General features: G+C 41.5%; 1 protein-coding gene across 3 annotated transcripts in view; it reads left to right on the forward strand.

Moving 5' to 3' along the window:
* The window catches only part of DPH6 (diphthamine biosynthesis 6), a 191,581-nt gene that overhangs the window by 57,752 nt on the left and 111,247 nt on the right, over positions 1-22,582 (forward strand). For 2 of the 3 annotated variants that reach the window (XM_054400524.1, XM_054400525.1), the window contains exons 9-12: positions 8,241-8,387; positions 10,284-10,415; positions 13,271-13,400; positions 16,890-17,067. In XM_054400524.1, the coding sequence (XP_054256499.1) occupies positions 8,241-8,387; positions 10,284-10,415; positions 13,271-13,400; positions 16,890-17,067 (587 nt within the window). Of the gene's footprint in view, positions 1-8,229; positions 8,388-10,283; positions 10,416-13,270; positions 13,401-16,889; positions 17,068-22,582 lie in introns of all 3 variants that reach the window. The other variant, XM_054400523.1, reaches the window with a different exon arrangement.

A 22,582-nucleotide genomic window follows, 5' to 3' on the forward strand; every position in this document is an offset into this window, starting at 1 on the left:
CCCTCCCCTCTTTTGTAATTTTATTATTCCCAACAGATAACATATTTTCACACTTTTCTTCCATGATGGTCTCATTCTTGCCTTGGGTAGTAAATTGTATTTAATCCTGGGATTAAATCTGAGATTTCTTTCAAAACTAAAACATTAAATATTTGCATGAGAGACTGAAAGGATATCAAGTGACTATGTGAAGCAAAACTAAATAGACTGACTAAAATTTGGGAGAGGGCCATGGTAGGGAAGAGTAATAATTTATTAATATTTCTTTGGGGGCCCTGACTTTATTGCTCATGGCAAACTTGATGCTAGAATGCTCCATACATCACTGCAATGTGACAGGCCAGGGAAAATGGAAAACACAAAGCTTTACATAAATCAGGCAAAAAGTCATATTAAAATGCATAACATTTTATATAAGAATCAAGATTTTACTTTTATCTGTGCAGAAGCTCTTTTCCCCTTCTTATGTAGATGTTTTAGATTTGGTTAAAGCCTCCCAGTTTCAAGCAGTGTTGTAGTAAATCTTATTTCAAATCCATTGCAGGCAAAGCTGTCACACTCTCAAAGGGGTAAGCTTTACAGAGGCTTGCCCTGCATTTTGATATATAAACTAATGTCTTGTATAGTTGAAAGGAAAATAGTCCATTTTCTTCAGTGGTTGCCTCATAAGGAAAATATTAGAATCTCTTGGCTATAGGTTATTTTGTGTCACAACAAAAACAAGGGAGATTTTCAAGCAGTTTTGAATCTGGACAAGAAATCAGTCTTTCAGAGCAAAACTTGTTGCTGTGTTTGCATAGTTTAACTGCATAATGATACAAAGATGCCTTCAGGATTGAGATGCATGTGGTACTGGATGGTTTTATTTCTCACTATTTCATGCTTCCAAGCCCTTCAAAAAAAAAAAAAAAAAAAAAAAGTATCAGTTAGTAATTCAACACTTAAAATGCACTCCTACAACAATAAATCACTTCAGGGAAAAACTGCTTTAGAAGGAGAACTAATTTTAGTTGCAGGCTTTCAAGAGATTACTGAAAATTGGGCAAAAAGTACTCCTTTATGAACAGTGTGTAAAAGTAGCCACTTGTGTAAGCACTTTGTAGAAACCATTAATAGGCTGCACAGTGATGGGTAATTCTAATAACTATTGTGACATCAGTTTTGTTATTTCAACTGAGATGCACATTTTTTCAACTTTTATTGTATATTCATTTCATCTTTGCTGTGTGCCACAGGTGTTAATTTTACATGTACCTTAGTCTCTGCTGGCTTTCCTCCTCTATAATGCATTTTCTTCAACTAAATCTCTTCATGTTTTACTACAAAGGCTGCACAGAAATTTGTTTTAGATTGTTTCTGGCAGTAAAATGAGCCCTTGTGCCTGGGGGAAAATAACATTTTGCTTACTGCTCTGCTTTAAGACATTACTGTGCAACTTCAAGATGTTTTTTTGCATAATAATTGAAGCTTCTTTTTAACACACCCTCTTTTCTTTCATTACCAGTGATAATACAGGAAATACTAAAGGGATAAATACTAAGGTTTCATTAGTAAAACCTTATTAAAACTTTGCTAAACAAGACTTATTTTTGTCAGCATTTCACACACAAAAAAAATAGGAATAAATAATAATGCCATTAAAACACTAGTGCTCAAAATTTGACAAAGCCTCATTTATTTCATGGTAAATAAAGAAGGCCACCACTGTGGTGTACATAGTACAGACAACTACCTTCATCATTATTTTCTTTTTTCTGTAAGACAGGGTCTTTGTACATATAACAGGTAGAATGTTTCATTTAGTGGAGGGGACAACACTTTATGAAGTATATTCCAGAGTCTGCATCCAGCTCTGGAGCCCTCAAAACAGGAAGGACATGGACCTGATGGAGCAGGTCCAGAGGAGGGCCACCAAAGTGATCAGGGGGCTGGAACACCTCTGCTATGAGGACAGGCTGAGGGAGCTGGGGGTGTTCAGCCTGGAGAAGAGAAGGCTCTGAGCAGACCTAATAGCAGCCTGCCTGTACCTGAAGGGGGCTACAAGAAGGCTGCAGAGGGACTGTTTGCAAAGGCCTGCAGGGACAGGATGAGGGACAATGGTTTGAAATGAGAGATTTAGATTGGATGTTAGTAACAAGTTCTTTACCATGAGGGTAGTGGAACACTGGCACAGGTTGTTCAAGGAGGTAGTTGAGGTCCCATCCCTGGAGATTTTCAAGGTGAGACTTAACAAGGCTCTGAGCAACCTGATCTGGTAGAGGATGTCCCTGCTGACTGCAAGGACTAGATGACCTTTGGATGTCCCTTCCAACCCAACCCATTCTGTCATTTTATGATTCAATTAGGAAAAAAATACAACTGTGAAACAATGGAGGTTGTTTTTTGTTGTTGTTGTTGTTTTGCTTGCATTTATTTACTTTTCCTATTTTCCTCATATTATACTATTCTATTACTCTGCTAAGTTGTGTTGGCTTTTGAATAATCAGAAATTCAAGCTATTGGAGCTTCTGCTGATGCAAACATATTTCTGGTATAAGAACATAATAACACAGATAATCTCTGTAGTTATTTTTCCAAGAGTTTGACAAATGCCAGTTTTATTTATTAATGGTTTATTTTAATTTTACGTACACTGACTTATTTCAAGCAATAGATAGCAAGTACAGGATTTTCTTTCCTAATCCATTTGACTGTATATTCAGTCCAGGTCTCTGAGAAAAGAGAATGTTGCTGTCCTCTTTTCACAAAGAAGAGACTTTAGAGTGTAGAAGACTTTCTTTCCTATGTGCCTCTGTATTGTATAGGCTAGTGCTGGTCTCTTCTCACAGGTAGTGATAGAACAAGAGGGAATGGCCTCAAGTTGCCAGTGGGTAGGTTTAGACTGGACATTAGGAATTTTTTTTTTCCCAGCAAGAATGGTCAGGGATCGGAATGTGCTGCCCAGGGAGGTGGTGGAGTCCCCAAGCCTGGATATGTTTAAAGGTGGTTTGGATGTGGTGCTTGGGGCTATGGTTTAGGGGTGAGCCTTGTAGAGTAGGGTTCTGGGTTGGCCTTGGTGATCCTGAGGATCTTTTCCAACCTGAATGTTTCTGTGATTCCGTACTTGAAATACTGCAAGGAGGTTAAGTGGTCTCATGTTTATTCCAAGCAGTTCTGTTATCAAGGTAGGCCACAAAGAACAAAAAAGTGACCAAAGCCTTTCCTTATGTCTTCTGAGCTCTCTGCCCCACTGTGTTCTCATTGCTCACTGAGAGAGCTATCAGTTTTGGAGCTGTGTTGTGATAGGTTTTGCTACCAGTTTCTGTAGTGGAGAATGTAAGCTTTTTAAGAAAGCAATCTGTTGTTTTCATAAAAGACCACTGCATGGAATTCAGCTATTTCAGTCAAAGTCCTAGCTGCAAGGCTTTTTTTTTTTTTTTTTTTTTTTTTAACCAACAGGAGAATTTGGATCTTGGAACACTCCTGCATTTGCTTAGCTTCATTCTGAGCACACTTGCATCAATGACATGAGTTATGTGAATACACTTAAGCATATGTATGCATGCAGGCTCTGATCCAAAATTAGGTTGGTATCACAATGTACAGTGGGTGTGGGAGAAACAAATGGGAAAATAGATTGCTTCTGTGAAGTAACATGAAAATGTTATGTGGTAAAATAGATCCTGGAAGATTTAATTAAAATGTCATTACAGCAAGCTGGAGTTTTTGTCTTTCAAGTGATGAGAATATTATTCAAGGAAAGTTTGCCTGTTTGTGACAGTCTATAACCTCCAGTTTTCAATTCTTAGGTTACTTTTCTGTCAACAGGAATGGAAGGCCAATGTTTGTATGAGGTTTGAATATGGCTACTAAACAGAGTCTGGCAGCTCTGCTTAGGCTGGCATTGAGCCTCTTGTTCTTCTAGTGCCAGGTTCCACACTTAATACTTCTGCTCTAGCCTGCACCTGTGCTGCTGCAAAAAGTGATTGATTACCAATGTTTTTGGAGCATTGAGTCTCCCTCTCTGGAGACATTCAAAACCCACCTGAATGCCTTCCTGTGTGACCTGCCCTAGGTGCTCCTGCTCTGGAAAGGGGGTTGGACTGGATGATCTTTCAAGGTCCCTTCCAGCCCTTAACATTCTGTGATTCTGTGATTGTAGGAGTCAGCCTCGAATGAGTCATTGTGATGTCATGAGCATTGAAATCAACAATAGTCTGTTATTACTCATACAGTCTTTGGTGCATGTAAAAGACATTGTAGAATTTCTGCTATTTCTTATTAATTTCCAAAGCTTTTGCAACTGTCCAGCTGCTCATGTGTGTAGATACAGGATTTTATTTATGTCTCTGAAGCCATATTTGTGTAGGCTTAACAATGTATACAGTAGTGACATAGTTAGGAGAAAAGAATGTGACTGTGGGTGACAGCAGAATTTCATGCAGCATCAATTTAGGATATTTGTAATATTAATGAATTTCAAAGCTACAGGGGAATTCTGTACAATTCATATTCACCTGCAGAGGATAGGGCAGTGATTGCTCCTCTGTACTTGATACTGGTGAGGCCACCTCAAGTGCTGTGTTCAGTTTTGGGCACCATAATACAGGAAAGACATTGAGGGACTGGAGAGAATGCAGAGAAGAGCAACTAAGCTGGTGAAGGGCCTAGAGAATGAGACTGATGAGGAGCAGTGTGGTGGGTTGGGAACTGGGACTGTTTAGTGTGAGGAAGAGGAGGCTGAGACCTTATCACCCTCTACAACTACCTACAATACAGAGAGGCAGGTGCTGGTCTCTTCTCACAGGCAAATAGTGATAGAACAAGAGGGAGCCACCTCAAGCTGCACCAGGGGAGATTTAGGGTGGACATTAGGTACAATTTTTTTACTGCAAGAATGGGCAAGCATTGGAACAGGCTGGCCAGGGAAGTGGCCACTGAATGTGTTTAAAGGTTGTTCAGATGTGCAGTAGTAGAGGTGTTATGGTAGAGATGCTGCTGGAATGCATGTCATGGTTGTGCTAAACTGCAGTCTTCATCCTTGGGCTCTTATGTTATGCTTAGTTGACTTCTTTTAACCTCTTGTACAATTGATTCACATAAAGTAGATTATTGCCTTGACTTTCCTGCCTTTCTTAGAGGAATGAATAAAATGAGGTCCAATCAAAGAACATCAGCCCCTCTTGGAGCATAGCTTTAGTGTTTACAGTGCTTATAAAACTCCCTGTGAGCCCTTTTAGAAGCAGCAGAGCTTACTTTCCTCTTACAAGTAGTGCCCTTTCTGTAATTTTGCCCTTCCTGAGAAATTCCACAGACACTGCTTTAACTTAACTCTCCAATGAAGTCAAATATCAATATAAATGCTGAGTTCTTGCAGACTTCTGATGCAGACTATACTTTTCTACCTTGTTTTCCCCCACTTTTGTCTTTTTGCTTGCTATCAAGAGAAATTTTTTGAAGTTTCAATGAGAGACATTTTATTTTCCAAAAAAAATTACTCATTTTCAGTGTCTATATCCAGATGTGATTAACAATTTTTAATACATAAACCATTTTGTTTGCACCTGAATGAGATCTAATTGCTAAAAAGCAGAGAATGCAGAGAGTCAAACTTGAGGTGACTTTTTGAGTGCTTCACAGTATAATCCTTTTTCATAGACATCCTGCATGGAAATTCTAGAGATATGACACTGATTTCTGAGCTAAAAGAATATTCATCAGTTTCTAATACATATCATAGAATAGAATGATTTGGGTTGGAAGGGACATCCAAAGGTCATCCAGTCCAACCTCCCTGCAGTGAGCAGAGACATCCTCCACCAGATGAGGTTGCACAGAGCCTTGTTGAGCCTGACCTTGAATGTCTCCAGAGATGGGACCTCAACTACCTCCTTGAGCAACCTGTGCCAGTGTTCCACCACCCTCATGGTAAAGAGCTTGTTTCTAACATCCAATCTAAATCTCCTGTCATTTCAAACCACTGCCCTTTATCCCATCACTGCAGGCCTTTGCAAACAGGCCCTCTGCAGCCTTCTTGTAGCCCTCTTCAGGTCCTGGCAGGCTGCTCTGAGGTCTCCCTGCAGCCTTCTCTTCTCCAGGCTGAACACTCCCAGCTCCCTCAGCCTGTCCTCGTATCAGAGGTACTCCAGTCCCCTGATCATTTTGGTGGCCCTCCTCTGGAACCTCTCCATCAGGTCCATGTCCTTGCTGTGCTGAGGGCTCCAGAGCTGGGTGCAGTACTCCAGGTGAGATTTCATCAGAGCAAAGTGGCAGAATCCCCTCTCTCCATCTTTGGCCATTCTGCTTTTGATGCAGCCCAGGATGCCATTGGCCTTCTGTGCTGCAAGAGCACATTGTTGGCTCATGTCCAGCTTCTCATCCATATGATTAAGGATTGCCAAAGGCTTCATATTTTGGCAACTTTTTATCTTTCTTTTTGTGGCTTTAGCATAATTTTTGGTGAATTTAGTATTTAAGAACCCTGCAGTGATATGCATAGTTTAAACACTGTAGGAAATTTATGACCTTTGAGCAGAAAATTAATCAATGAAATTTGGAGTTACAGCACATAGTGATCTTTGGTTAGGGTTTATGGATAAATTCTGACATCATTCATATTTGATTTAGATGAAGACAAGTAGGATTAGCCAAGCTAGTGATCCTAAAGTCAACATTCTCTGCAGATTAGGCTGCCCTGGAAAATCAGATGGATTGCACAGACTGCTCTGCAGTTTAAAAAAAATAGTTAAAAAGAGTGCTGTAATTACATGATTGTTGAAAATATAATGAGTATAATGAGCAGGTAATTTTGGAAAATTTGTCAGTATGCACTCTGCCTGGGTATTTTGCTTTAAAATATGTCCTGGGTACTTTTCCTTTGGCTTAAGTAGAAAGCATTTGGAAAGAATCACAGAATTACAGACTGTTAGGGGTTGGAAGGGTCCTCCAAAGATCAAGTCCAACTGCCCTGCCAGAGCAGGATCACCTAGGTCAGGTCACACAGGAATGCATCCAGGCAGGTTTGGAAAGTCTCCAGAGAAAGAGACTCCAAAACCTCTCTGAGCAGCCTGCTCCAGTGCCCTATCACCCTCACCATACAGAATTGTCTCTTCATGTTGAGGTGGAACCTCCTGTTTTCTAACTTTTACCCACTGTTCCTTGTCCTGGACACCTCTAAAAAGAGCCTGGCACCTTCATCCTGAGACCCACCCCTCAGATACTGATAGACATTGATCAGATCCCCTCTCAGCCTTCTCTTCTCCAGGGCTCTCATCCCTTCTTCATAGCACAGATGCTCAAGTCCCCCAATCACCCTCGTGGCTCTCTGTTGGATTCTCTCCAACAGGTCTCTGTCTCTCTTGAACTGGGGAGACCAAAACCAGTATTCCAGAGTAGCAGGGCAGGAGAACCTGAATTTACTTTGATATGTACATTTACTTTGATATATACATTTATGGAAATGCTCCTTGGTGTGTGTCAAAACTCTGAGCATCCAAAGGTATGGTGAGTTTCATGGAAGGGATTGTCTTTGTGGGATGAGTAGAAAAATTGGGGGTTGTTGGTTTTTGGTTTGTTTGTTTGTTTGATTTGATGGGGTTTTTTTTGGGGGGGGTGTGCTTTGTTGTTGTTTTTGTTTGTTTGTTTGTTCATTTGTTTGTTTTATTAATCTGAACTGCATTCATTCAAGGTTCCACAAAGTCCAAAAATATTCTTGTTAGTCTTTTGCTCTGTTTCAAATGCTCAGTAACAGTGTTAATTATCAAATTGCCTTTGTTCCTTTTTCTTTCCCACTTAATTTATACTGCATATAATTGTCTTTATATATCTGCTTCTCTTTGCATTTTTATTCCATTTGATATGTCAGCAGAAGCACATTGCATTCTACTGTGAGGGTGGTGGAACACTGGAACAGGTTGTCTAGGGAGGCCTCACCCCTGGAGATATTCCAGGTTAGGCTGGACAAGGCTCTGTGCAATCTAATCTAGTAAAGGATGTCTGTGGTGACAGCAGGGGGGGTTGGACTAGATGACCTGTGGAGGACCCTTCCAATCCAAACCATTCTATGATTCCGCCAGATTCTACAATCTAAATAGTGGGAAATTCTACTGTTGTTCTTCCATGAATTGGTCTGAGTTTCTCTACCTGTAGAACTATAGTATTTTTGTAGTTGAAATACAAAATTTGGTTGACAAACTGCTGATTTCACACTGTTGGCTTGCTCTTCACTTGCTTATGTTACGATATTTGTCTCAAACAGGAAGAAACCTCAGGTGCATTTATGGTCAGAAGGTGTTCTTGTGAGCTGAGCTGCAATGAGGATGATATTCTCCCTTTATCAGAAGAGGATGAACCACAGGAAGACACTCCAGTCATCTGGAAGTCTTTGAAACAGAATCCTTTGGATTTTAGTGAGTCTTGCACAACTTTGATTAGAAAAATAATACTGAATATTTCATGCTGGAGTATGTTGTTAATTACTTTAACAGACTCCTGAGATGTATCTTTGTGACCTTTAACAACACTCTGAAAAAGAAACAGATACCCTACTACATGTGGTTTTCTAATAGGAAGCAACAGATCTGTAGTAATGAACCACTTAAAGTTATTTATAGGAGCATAACCTGCTTTTTTTCTTTATTTCAAAACCCACACATTTATGTGAATGAAATTACTATAATGTAGAATCATAGAACCACGGAGTGTTAGGCGTGGGAAGGGACCTCCAGAGATCATCAAGTCCAACCCCAATGCCAAAGCAGGATCACTTAGGGCAGGCCACACAGGAATGCATGCAGCTGGGTTTTGAAAGGCTCCAGAGAAGGAGACTCCACAACCTCTCTGGGCAGCCTGTTCCAGGGCTCTGTCACCCTCACAATAAAGAAGTTTCAACTTGTGCTGAGGTGGCATCTCCTGTGTCCTGGCCCTATCACTGGGCCCTATCCTGGCCTGTTGTTCCTTGTCCTATCACTGGGCACCACTGAAAAGAGCCTGGAACCTTCATCATGTCACCCCTCAGGTATTTATAGACATTAATAAGATCCTCTTTCAGCCTTCTTTTCTCCAAACTCCTTCAAGTGGAGAGATTGAGTTGTATTTTAAAGGTCTACCCACACCTGTGCCCATACTCTACTCTTTTTAAATTGAAGATAGAAAAGAAAACTCTAAAATGAAATACAAAATGAAACCATTCAACTTGTGTATGTAGTCTATGAGTTGGTCCTCACCCAAGCAACCTCAGAGTGACAGGCACAGGAAGGACACAGACCTAATAGAGCAGGGCCAGAGGAAGGCCACAAGAATGATCAGGGGGCTGGAACACTTCTGCTACGAGGACAGGCTGAGGGAGCTAAGATTGTTCAGCCTGGAGAAGAGAAGGTTCCAAGGAGACCTTAGAGCAGCCTGCTAGTACCTGAAAGGGGCTACAAGAAGGCTGCAGAGGGACTGTTTGCAAAGGCCTGCAGTGATAGGACAAGGGGCAATGGTTTGACATGAGAGAAGAGCAGATTTAGATTGGATGTTAGGAACAAGTTCTTTACCAGGAGGATGGTAGAAGACTGGTAGAGGTGCCCAGGGATAGTTTAGGCTGAATCTCTGGACATAATTCAAGGTGATGTTCAACAAGGCCCTGGGCTACCTGATGTAGTTGAGGATGTCCCTGCTGACTGCAGGGGGGTTGGGCTGGATGACCTTTGGAAGTCTCTTCCAACCCAGATCATTCTATGATTCTATGATAACACTAAATTCCATAGTGTAGATATGTTTGCTACTGAGTGGCAGTTAAGCTCTTGAACATGGCTAAGTGCCTAGTGGGGTATTAAAAAATATCAGAAGGCTTGTTGCATTTGCTAAGATTAAAATTCCATTAAAATTTCACGTATAAATTTGAAAATCTGCTCCTATGTCACTTAGATTCTTTTCAAATATTAATCTTTAGTGTGCTATCTTGTGCCAGATCTGTATCAGAGCAGGTAAAGTACTGGTAAAAGGCTAGCAGGAAATAAAGTACTGGAATGCTCAGCTAATTATACTTGCAGGTGTATTTTCTGAAGGAGGTGTTGCAGAAGGATTTGTCATGCAGCATTTGTTATCTTTGTTACCAGCACACCTGCTTCCAGGGTTTTGGGTTATATCTCTTCGGTTTAAAGTATTTTTGAAGATGTTTTTACTCCTTTATTTTTATTCCCCCTCCCCCCCCCCCCACCTCCCCCCTCCCCATGTAGTTCTTCTTAATTTAAAATCTCTTCTAAGTTAATCTTTAATCTTTTATTATGATAATCAGAGTAATATTTTTTCATTTCCCATAGATAAGAAGTTAGGAAGGTCAGGAAAATCCCTGAGTGGTTACCAGTGGTTTTCAGGTATCACTGCCTACTTTCTTCCATCAAAAGGCAAAAGTGCTCAAGAGGCAGCAAGGGAGGCATTTTCTTCTCTCCAAGGTTAGTGCATTGTATGTTGTTAACTGGACTGTTATCTAAATAGAATTAAGTAAGGATCTGCATTGTGTGGTTTTATAACTCTAAATGTTGTGGTTGTCATTGTAGAATCTCATTACATATTTGATTGAAATCATTGGTATCAAAGCTGCCAGCCTTAGTATTGAACACATCATAACTTGGCTGGCTTTTGAAGACCTTAGAAAGCCAAAAGAATGTTCATAGCTCTGTAACAACACTATTTCCACACTACTTACTCACTTTATAACTTGCTTTATAGCTGTCTTGCAATATATATTCTGTGTGAGCCTACATGGATGCTGTGGATGCTGTCTGCTTGCTAACACACTTTTGCAGCTACTATAATTTTAAATTAAGTTTTCTAGAAAGCTGTTGCACATTTTGGCATCCAGGATTAGGTGAGTAGCAGTAAATCTCTTTTATGTTCTTAATGTAAAGGAGAAACTGCTATCTTGGGAATCATGAAATTCAGGTTCCTTACAATCTCCCTCTTACAAGATAATGGAATTCTAAATAAAATATTCACATTTTTGGGTTGTAGTTTGTTATGTTATCTTTGGTGGGTTTGGGTTTGGTTTGTTTTTTCTCTATTCTAAATTTTAAGTAAAGCTTGTTTATACAGTCTTCATAACAATGGAAGTAATTTCTAGTATCTATATGAGTAGGCTCACATTCTTGTTCATGAATTTGCATGAGGTATTCCCCTATAAAAAGCTGTATTTTGCATGTCATAGAATCATAGAATGGGTTGGAAGGGACCTCCAAAGGCCATCTAGTCCAACCTTCCTTCAGTCTCCAGTGCTGTGAGAATGGAAATAAACACAGGTTCTTTTAACCTCCTCTAAAGAGGATGAGTGCTACCAAAAGGATTCAGAAATTTGTTACTAGCTATTATCAGAGAATCCTAAAATGGCTTAGGTTGGAAGGAACCTCAGAAGTCATTTACTCCAACCTCCCCACCATGAGCAGGGACACCTCTCAACTAGACTCGGCTGCTCAAGGCCTCATCCAACCTGGTCTTGGACACCCCCAGGGAGGAGGCATCCACAGCCTTCCTGGGCAACCTATTCCAGAGTCTCACCACCCTTGTACTGAAGAACTTCTTCATCAGATCCAGTCTAAACCTACTCTCCCTCAGCTTCAAACCATTCCCTCCAGTCCTATGCTGGACAAGTTCCTCTCCAGCCTCCCTGCAGGATCCCTTCAGGTATTGAAAGGCAGCTGTAAGGTGCCCCTGGAGTCTTCTCTGCTCTAGGCTGAACAACCCCAGCTCCCTCAGCCTATACATTGCTGATCAGAGCCTGGCTCTATCCTCCTGGCACTCACGCTTCACATCTTTCTAAACATGAATGAGGTCTCCCCTCAGTCTCCTCTGGTCCAAGCTGAAGACCCCCAGCTCCCTCAGCCTTTCCTCAGCAGGGAGGATACAGCATCTTTGTGCTGGACTCTTCCAAGCAGTTCCCTGAGGTCCTTTGTGAACTCGGGGTCCCAGAACTGGACACAATATTCCAGATGTGGCTTTACCAGGGCAGAGTAGAGGCAGAGGAGAACCTGTCTTGACCTACTGACCACCCCCTTCTAATCCACCCCAGGATGCCGTTGGCCTTCTTGGCTACAAGGCCACATTGCTGGCTCATGGTCATCCTTCTGTCCACCAGGACGCCCAGGTCCCTTTCCCTTATGCTGCTCTCCAGCTGTACTAGTACATGGGGTTGTTCTTTTAGAGCAAAATTCACTTCTGGCGTGACCAAACTTGATGGAAGTGTGCCAGCTCCTGAATTGTCTTCAAAAGAGTGGTAAAGTTTTACACAAAGTGCTTGTTTCTCTCAAAGGCAACAGGCAGCAGAGATTCACTGAATCACAGACTGGTGCAGGTTGGAAGGGCCTTTGGGGATTTTTTTCTCCTGGAAAGCATATACAGAGGTGTATGCAGGTACACACTGCAACCTGAAAGGACAAGCTCCACAGAGTTACACTGGCCTCATTTAGGTTAGGTCCAGTGGGACTGCTATTATGTATCTCCTCTGTCCATTTTTTTGTCATTTAGTTTCTGCCGCTTGCAAGGTACAAAAGGTCCAAAGTGCAGACCTGATCCATGTAGCTTGCTCTAATGTTGACTAAGAGTAATACATTCTTCTTCAGTGCTGTGGCTGGAATCTCCTTTGCATGCACATTCAGAGGATCTTGCCTTTCCAGCATCTTTCCTTTAACTGTCTGCTTGAACTTTCCTCTGCTCTCATCTTTCCTTCATTTCTGATGCAGCCACTTCTGTTTCCTCTCATCTCTCTTGCCATTTGTAACTCTTTTGTTAATGCAGAGATTATTGTTGCAGGGAGGGTTTTTAAAAACAGCTTAGACAGGCATCCCTCTGGAAGAGCATATAAATATTTGATCTTTTCTTTGAAGAGGGTGATGCACTAAAGAACCTCTTATTGGCCCTTCCAGTGCTGTGCTTTTGTGATTCAAAGTCCTTTGTAGATTGCTAGCTGACATAAACTGAAAATAATAAAATTAATACAGGATAATAAAACTTAGGAATAGAAGGAATTTGGACTGTAACATATCTACATGTATTAATGCATGACAGGGTTTCTTGGGGCAAGAATTCACCACTATTCAGAGTGGTTAAAATTTATTTAGATTCTGTTTCTGTATATTTGGAAAACTAACATCAGAAAGAATTCAATGGGGAAAAGAAATAAACCAGTACATGGTAGGCAGTGAGTTACAAAGACCTGAGTCATGTTTGGACAACTGTTATGTTATCACCAGTTGGTTTTGCTGATGCAAATTTAAATGTTTTGTCTTTTCAAAGCTGTATTGTTTTTATCCTGCAGCTAATCTGACTTCAGAGGGATTGGAACTGAAGGATATCGTTTTGGTTCATCTGTATGTGAAGAGCATGAAAGATTTCAATGTTATAAATTCAATTTATGTGGCAGAATTTGATTTGTGTCCACCAGCAAGGTAGGCTTAGACTACTGCTGTAGTATATTTATGATACACTGTAATACACTGAATTATTTTTACCATATTTATGAATGTTTGTTTCAAATGTTTGTTCTTCACAGACTCACTAGAGACTTTTGCTGCCTTTTCAGGGCTGCTCAACTCAAAAATACTAGATCTGGACATTCCCCTTCATACATACTATAAGGTTTATAAATGCCTCCCACCCCCTGTAGATTTACAGAAGAATAATATGTTGTTTGCAAGTCTCAGCTCTTTTCTGACTTGATTGAACTGACAACTCTTCCATCTTGGTGGCATTTTATTTGCCTCTCTTCGCCTCCCTTGTCCTGCTGTGGCAATGCTTCTCTGAATGCAGCTAGGATATCGTAAGCCCTTTTTGCCATAAGGGCACATTGCTGGCTCATGTTCAACTTGATATCCACCAGGAACCTGCAAGTCCTTCTCTGCAAAGCTGTTTTCGAGCCAGCTGGCTCCCAGAATAAAGTGGACCCCAGGGTTTGTTCCTGCCCAGGTGCAGGACTTTGAACTTCCTCTTGTTGAACTTCGTGGAGTTCCTGTGTGCCTGTTTATCCAGCCTGCTGAGATCTATCCAGACAGCAAAGCACACCTGTGGAGTATCAGCCATTCCTCCTGGGGTTCTATAATCTTCCAACCTGCCATTCTGATCAATCATCCACATTATTAACAAAGATACTCAAGGTCAGGCTCAACAAGGCTCTGAGCAACCTGATCTAGTGGAGGATGTCCCTGCTCACTGCAAGGGGCTTGGAGTAGATGACCTTTGGAGGTCCCTTCCAAGCCCAACTATTCTATGATTCTATGTAGAATGGGATTGGACCCAGTATAGACTCTTGGGGTACACCACTAATTACTGGCTACCTGCATGACTTTGTGCCACTGAACTCTACTCTTTGGGCCTCTGCTGGGTTAACTGTTTGGTTTGGTGATCTTAGAGGTCAATTCCATGATTCTTAGATGCTGATTGTGCCTCAGGATTACTGAATCCCAGAGGGATGGAGTCTTGGTTGTGTGTGCTTTCAGAGGAGGGATCTAACCCTAGCTGCAAACTGCACAAAATGAATGAAGTTGCAGGAAAGTGGCTTCTGATTATTTTTATGGAACATGCAAATTGATGTTGCATTTTCTCCAGAAGAAAAATTCTCCAGCAGTTTGCATGAGTGCAATTGCATTATGCAGAGACCTGGTGGTGAGAGTTCTCACAAGCAATATGCTGGAAGCACTGATTCAAGGGTGTAGATCTGCACTAAATTTGCAAAATTGTCTTGAAAATTTACCAACCCAAGCAGAAAATTCATCCATCCATGCTTATGATGATGGTAATGAGGAAAAAATGCTGTATTTACATGTGGGAGGAGGGGAGGGAAATAGTTTTCTGGGAAAAAATAAGTAAGATGAGAAGAATTTTTGTACAATTAAGTTATATGTGATGAGAACAAATTTTTTAATTTTTTTTCCTTGGATTCCTGCAGGAAGTTAAACGACTTTCTTATGCATGGACTGCATATACATATATATGTATGTATATATACATACATATATATATACATGTATATATATGTATATATATATATACATATATATATATATGTATATATATATATACATATATATATACATATATATATATACATATATATATGTATATATGTATATATACATATACATGTATATGTATACATATACATATATATGTATATATATATACATATATATATATGTATATATATATATATATATACATATATATATATATGTATATAACTGGCTCTGGACAGCCTGATCTGGTGTGAGGTTGGAACTAGATGATCCTTGTGGTCCCTTCCAACCCTGACTGATTCTATGATTATTTTTTCAGGCTTTGAAATGTTGATTTCCACACATACAGCTCCTGCTTTTTCACTGGCTGCTTGCAACCGACTGTTTGTCCATCCAGACACTCAGTCTTCCTTGGAACAAAAACAGTGAACTTTTTAAATCAATGATTAAGTAGATTTTCAATTCTCTCATAAGTGTTTCTGTCTTGCAATTTGAAGTATAACAGGAAAATATTACAGAATTGCAGAGTGTTAGGGGTTGGAAGGGACTTCCAGAGATCATTGAGTCCAATCCCCCTGCCAGAGCAGGATCATCAAGGGCAGGTCACACAGAAATGCATCCAGATGGGATTTGAAAGTCTCCAGAGAAGGAGCCTCCACAACCTCTTTGGGCAGCTTGCTCCAGTACTCAGTCACCCTCACCATACAGAAGTGTCTCCTTGTGTTGAGGTGGAACCTCCTGTGTTTCAGATTGCACCCATTGTTCCTTGTCCTAGCACTTGGCACCATCAAAAAGAGCCTGGCACCCTCACCTTGATGCCCACCCCTCAGCTATCGATAGACATTGATCAGATCCCCTCTCAGCCTTCTCTTCTCCAGACTAAATAGCCCCAGGGCTTTCATCCTTTCTTCATAGCAGAAATGTTCAAGTCCCACAATCATCCTTGTAGCTTTCCATTGGACTCTCCCCAGCAAATCCCTGTCTCTTGAATTGAGGAGCCCAAAATTGGACACAATATTCCAGGTGTTGTCTCACCAGGGCAGAGCACAGGGGGAGGAGAACCTCCCTAGCCCTGCTGGCCACACTTTCCTTCATGCACCCCAGGATCCCCTTGGCCCTGTTGGCCACAAGGGCACATTGCTGTCCCATGCAGAAGTTGCTCTCCACTAGGACTCCAAGGTCTTTCTCCATGGAGCTGCTTTCCAGCAGGACATCCCCTAGTCTGTGCTGGTGACTCCTGTTATTCCTCCCCAGATGCAGGACCCTGCTCTTGTCCTTACTGAATTTCATGAGTTTCTCCTTCACCCAGCTCTCCAGCCTGTCCTGATCCTGTTGGATCGCAGCACAGCCTGCCAGGTGTCAGCCACCCCCATCCCCAGTTTTCTATCATCAGTGAACTTGCTTAATGTTACCTGGTAACATGTGAGAAGGGTGTAAAGAAACAATAACCTGCTGCTTTTTAGAAACCTCAACCTCTAATCCAACCATTGGAAGGAGATCCAGTGAAAATGTGTGAAGGTAAGAACAGGACAATGATACACTCAGTCAGGAGGCTGCTTAGCCTTACTGACCTGGCATTTCCAGAGGTACTGTGCTCAGGGTTTTTCAGTGGATGAATTTATGTGTTCTCAATAAGGTCATGCATATGATAAAAGCAACCAAATGGAAATGAGCCATTGGCTGTGGTGCCAGTTTCAACTTGGTACTGGAAATTATCTTGCTGAAAGTCCCAAGTTTATCACTGTTTGGAGAGGAGATAACACTGTCAGTGCCAGCAGGTTGTTGTGATACCGTAGCTTTTGAGTTATCTTCCTCACAGAATTTCAAAGCACAGTATCCAAATGAAAATCCATGGAAAATAAATGCTGAAAGTTGGACCAAGCTAACTTCCCTTGAAAAAACCTCATCATTTTCTTGTGCTTTCAGAGTATGTGTGGAAACTGTGCTACCTGATGGAGTACTGTTCTGTATCGACTGCCTTACAAACAAGTGTGACCTTGCAAGAGATGATGTGTGTGATGGTGGTGAAAAGCTGGTCATGCATGTGCAGAGCATCTCCCACTGGGCACCTGCTAGCATAGGACCTTACAGTCAGTCCATCAAGGTAGGCAATCTTTGTTACTTCACCTAGATGATCCTTGAGGTCCCTTCCAGCCCTAAGAATTCTATGATTCTATGTGAACTTGTGGTGGGTTGCAATTATCCCCCAACATAAAAATTGCCAGACCAGCTCAGTTGAAAGCAAATGAAGCTGTATTTACAAGCAAAACTACAATCAAGAAATATGAAATGCAATGAATATGTGCAAAATATACAATATTTATATGTATTTACAGTTTATAAACAACACTGGAACCCCCCTGGACAAAACCAGGGAGTTACCAACAGCTTCCCCCTCCCTTCTCCCTTCCTCCCCTGTACAAGGTACAAGAGAGAAGAGCAGAGAGTAGGCTGTTAGTGCTTAACCACCACAAATAACACACCCAAAGTCAGCAAAGCCAGCAGAAGCACCAGCTAACAAGAGAGAGAGTTAGTTTATACAACTAGCTTTGTGTTAGATACCAGGCCAGTGAGATGATTTAGACCTTATCATTATTTTCCTTGTTACATCCAATGGTGATTTCTTTACATTCTGCTACTTTCTGTTCAAGATTTGTGGAAAATTTCCTAGGCACAGCCTAAAGCTACCACAGAACTTTATGTCAGCTGACTGAAAATGAGTACAGCGATATGTCTCCTTCTCTCCCACCTAAATATGCAGAAGAAAATGTGTAAAAAAATTAAAATAATTTAAATGATCATTTATAATTTATGTTTGCAAAACTTAAGAACAAAGCAAAACCTTAACCCTTATTGTGTGAAAGATTCAATAATTAGATCAAATAATGGTCACATACAATGTTATTATCTGCCTGGAATATAAACACAATTTAGGAAAATCCAAATAAAATTGTTTATTTCAGGCAAGCAAGTACAAAATTTTTAATAAGTCAATCCCAGAATGCTTATTTAATGGAATCTCTCCTGAGGCTCTTGTTATTGCTTAACCACTTAAAAGTACAGCAAGGTTTAAGAACTGTTCATTTTTCACATGAATAACAAATTGAACAGGATATTACAGACCACTGAGAAGTATGGAAAGAAGGTAGTAAAGTGGCATGGAAAAGTGGACAACAAATTTTGAATAAAAAGCTTTTTTTCCTAATACAGTGGCCAGGTTGTACTGTTCTGACAACTGATGAAGTCTTACCCTGTGTGTATCCCTTTCTTACCAATATTCCTCCTGTACAATATGTTGTACAGTCTTAAGTGATTGTGTTAAGTGATTTACACAGCATGCTGTGACATCTGTTTAAATGTCTTCACACTTCTTTGTGTGTGCAAACTCATGGTATAAGAGCCATAGAATTGTACTTTGGTTTGACTTTGTACCATTTAATGGAAAATTTCAGGAGTAGGGTTTTGTTTCAGAGCTCCCATGGAATCCCCTGGGGGAAGGATAGGCTGAGGGAGCTGGGGGTGTTCAGCCTGGAGAAGAGAAGGCTCCAAGGCAGACCTAATAGCAGCCTACCAGTACCTGAAGGGGGCTATAAGAAGGCTGCAGAGGGACTGTTTGCAAAGGCTTGCAGTGATAGAACAAGGGGCAATGGTTTGAAATGAGAGAAGAGGAGATTTACATTGGATGTTAGGAACAAGTTCTGCACCATGAGGATGGTGGAACAATGGCACAGATTGCCCAGGGAGGTAGTTGAGGCCCTACCCCCAGAGATACTCCAGATGTGGCTTGACAATGCTCTGAGCCACATGATCTAGTGGAAAATGTCCCTGCACTGCAGTGGGGTTGGACTAGATGACCTTTTGAGGTGCTTTCCAACCCAAACCATTGTATGATTTTATGATCCTGATTATGTCCTAACAGAGGTACCACAGACTCTCTAGGCTATTCACTCTGGGAATATGTGATGACACATGGTTTGTGTTCATCCAGATCTCTGCTCTGCATTAGGCACCAGCCCAGTGTGAGCTGGTTATTGGTACTAGCTTGGTATTTTAACTAAAGATACTTCATATTCTTCCTTCTCACTGTTTATCAGATTATGATGTTTTTACCAGCGGATTAGAAGACTTGTCAAGACTAATCAGTAATTGCAAGCTTGTATAGGAGCAACTTACTTACTATCTTTGCAGCACTTGTATATAGAATCATACAATCAGAGAATGGTTTGGGCTGGAAGGGATCTCCAAAGGTCATCCAGTCCAACCCCCCTGCAGTCAGCAGGGACATCTGCACTAGATCAGGTTGCTCAGAGCACTGTCAAGCCTGACCTTGAAGGGGTGGGGCCACAACTAACTCACTGGGCAACCTGTTCCAGTGTTCCATGACCCTCATGGTAAGGAGTTTGTTCCTGACATCATGGAGTTAAACTTGGGGGACCTGAGGGTTCTAATGGACAAGCAGCTGAATAGGAGCCAGCAGTGTGCCCAGGTGGCCAAGAAAGCCAAAGCCATCCTGGCTGGGATCAGAAATGCTGTGTCCAGCAGGAGCAGGGAGGGGATTGTCCCCTGGGACTCAGCTTTGGTGAGGTTGCACCTTGAGTATCGTGTCCAGTCTTGGGCACCTCAATACAAGAGAGATGTGGAGGTGTTGGAGCCAGTGCAGAGGAGGACAAGGAAGCTGGAGAAGGGCCTGGAGAATAAATCTTGTGAGGAGCAACTGAAGGAGCTGGGGATGGTTAGTTTGGAAGAGAGGAGGCTGAGAGGAGACCTCATTGCTCTCTGCAACTACCTGAAAGGAGGTTGTGGAGAGGTTGGTGCTGGTCTCTTCTCACAGGTCATTAGTGATAGAACTAGAGGGATTTTCCTCAAGCTATGACTGGGTAGGTTTAGACTGGAAATTAGGAAACAGCCAGAGTTGTCAGGTGTTGGAATGTGCTGCCCAGGGAGGTGGTGGAGTCCCCAAGCCTGGATGTGTTTAAAGGTGGTTTGGATGTGGTGCTTGGGGCTATGGTTTAGAGGTGAGCCTTGTAGAGTAGGGTTCTGGGTTGGCCTTGGTGATCCTGAGGGGCTGAATGATTCTATGATTCTATGATTCTATGAAGATACCCTGCAAAGCAGTGTTTAGTGTGAGAAATTTCTCCTGAGAGCTCATTCGTGATTATTTATTTTCTGAAAATGTTCTTTGAGCATTTATGGACTGTGAACATAGTTCATTGAAAAAGTAATTAAAGCCCAGTGCAGCTGAAGCACTGATGACAAATACTTACCTAAGAATGCTTGGATAGATGTCAGTGCTTCTACCAGATGTTCTAGTATGTTATTGTAATTCCAGAGTCTATTTACACTTACAGTTTATTTGCTTTGGCAAAGGTTCTTAATGTCTTTCTATCTGGAAGTGAACAAATCACCTACCACATCAGAATTTATTGTACTACAATATATTGTGGTCCAATCCAGTACAATTTATTCTATATATTCTATGTGTATTTTATACACGTACCAGCAGATATGCATCTACAATTTGATTATGTCTGTTGAACCTTTAAGCTTTTCTTTGTGACCTCATTTTTTCTGACAGATGCCAAAACCCAGTTCCAGCCATCCTTCAGGCATCTTTTTCTCCATTTTCTCATCTGCACTGTCTGAAGTAGCACAAACCTAAAAAAAACCAAAAAGAATGTTGTTACCCTCTGATTCCATTATCCAGATGCCTATAAAGTTGGGTTCTTTATTTTTCTGTTTACTAACTACACAAAATTATTTTTTCCCTTTCATTTTTCCAGTCATGAAGGCATGAGAAATTAGCAGGTTAAGTACTGTGGGGAAAAAACAGTGTGAATAAAGGCTCTACCCTTCTGATTTAAGGCTGTGATACTTGCAATGGTTCTAATGTTTCCTTGCCTAAGATGACTTATTTCCTTCCTTTGCACTGAAACTGAGAATGGTCCAATGAAACTTAGTGCACAATTTGCAGCAGATGATTTTAAGCAGGAGGTTGGTGTTAGGAATAGCCTTGCCTGTTATGTACACCAGGAAACATTACCTGGCTACTTAAACTATCTGTTTGGTTGCAGCTTCCCGAAAGCAGGCTTAGCTGGTGTTAAAGAATCATAGAATCAGTCAGGGTTGGAAGGGACCACAAGGATCATCCAGTTCCAACCCCCCTGCCATGGGCAGGGACACCTCACACTACATCAGGCTGGCCAGAGCCTCATCCAGCCTGGCTGCAAACACCTCCGGGGATGGGGCCTCAACCACCTCCCTGCACAACCCATTCCAGGCTCTCACCACTCTCATGGGGAAGAACTTCTTCCTCATGTCCAGCCTGAATCTCCCCACTTCCAGCTTTATTCCATTCCCCCCAGTCCTATCACTCCCTGATAGCCTAAAAAGTCCCTCCCCAGCTTTATTGTAGCCCCCTTCAGATACTGGAAGGCCACAAGAAGATCACCTTGGAGCCTTCTTTTCTCCAGACTGAACAGCCCCAACTCTCTCAGTCTGTCCTCATAGGAGAGGAGCTCCAGCCCTCTGCTCATCCTGGTGACCCTTCTCTGGATATGTTCCAGCATATCCTTCTTGTAATAGGGGCTCCAAGAGAAATGCACCTTTTAAGGAATCCAGGCATCTTTTTCAGAACATCAGCTGAAGAAAGCTGGAAACATGTCAGAAAATTCCTATTAGTGAATCCAGGATTGGGAAAAAAAAAATCATGGTGTGATTCTTAAAGGTGTAGTTTTCCACTGAAAATTTTACATGTCACAGAATCACAGATGTACTGGAAGGTGTCCAAAAAAGGGCCACAAGGAAGGTGAGAGGACTGGAGCTCCTGTGCTATGGAGATGGACTGAGAGAGTTGAGGTTGTTCACACTGAAGAGGAGAAGGCTCCAAGTAGACCTTATTGTGGCCTTCCAGTATCTGAAGGGGGCTACAGGAAAGCTGGGGAGGGACTTTTTAGGATGTCAGGGAGTGATAGGACTGGGGGGAATGGAGAAAAACTAGAACTGGGAAGATTCAGATTGGATGTTAAGAAGAAGTTCTTCCCCATGAGGGTGGTGAGACACTGGAACAGGTTGCCTGGGGAGGTGGTGGAAGCCTCATCTCTGGAAGTTCATAAGGCCAGGCTGGATGTGGCTCTGGGCAACCTGATGTAGTGTGAGGCATCCCTGCCCATGGCAGGGGGGTTGGAACTAGATGATCCTTGAGGTCCCTTCCAATCCTGACAATACTATGATTCTATGAAATGGAAAAAATTTCCAGATTAGAAGTGTCTTGGAGAATGAAATCTTCATCTTCAGTTTCAAAGAGCAGAGGTAATGTTAAGAACTATTGCAGTGCAATTAGTCAAAACACTATTGCTTAGCTACAGAATGACTAATTGGTGTGATTATGCTCTTAGTCTGGAAATTCCAACTCATTTACAGATAAGAGATTGAGCAAATTCTGAATATTAAAAGCTTGATAGCTTTCAGCATTCGAACCACTGGCTAATTTAGGCAGTTTAATAAGATATTTCCTGATATCTTGTTATGGTTTGACAGGGAGCAAGATTTCCTGAAGCAGTTTAACAAATATATTGTTTTTTTTCTTATGACTAATTCGATCCTAAGTCCTGGCTCTCTGA

Source organism: Indicator indicator, chromosome 4 (assembly GCF_027791375.1).
Source record: "Indicator indicator isolate 239-I01 chromosome 4, UM_Iind_1.1, whole genome shotgun sequence".
Taxonomy (NCBI): domain Eukaryota; kingdom Metazoa; phylum Chordata; class Aves; order Piciformes; family Indicatoridae; genus Indicator; species Indicator indicator.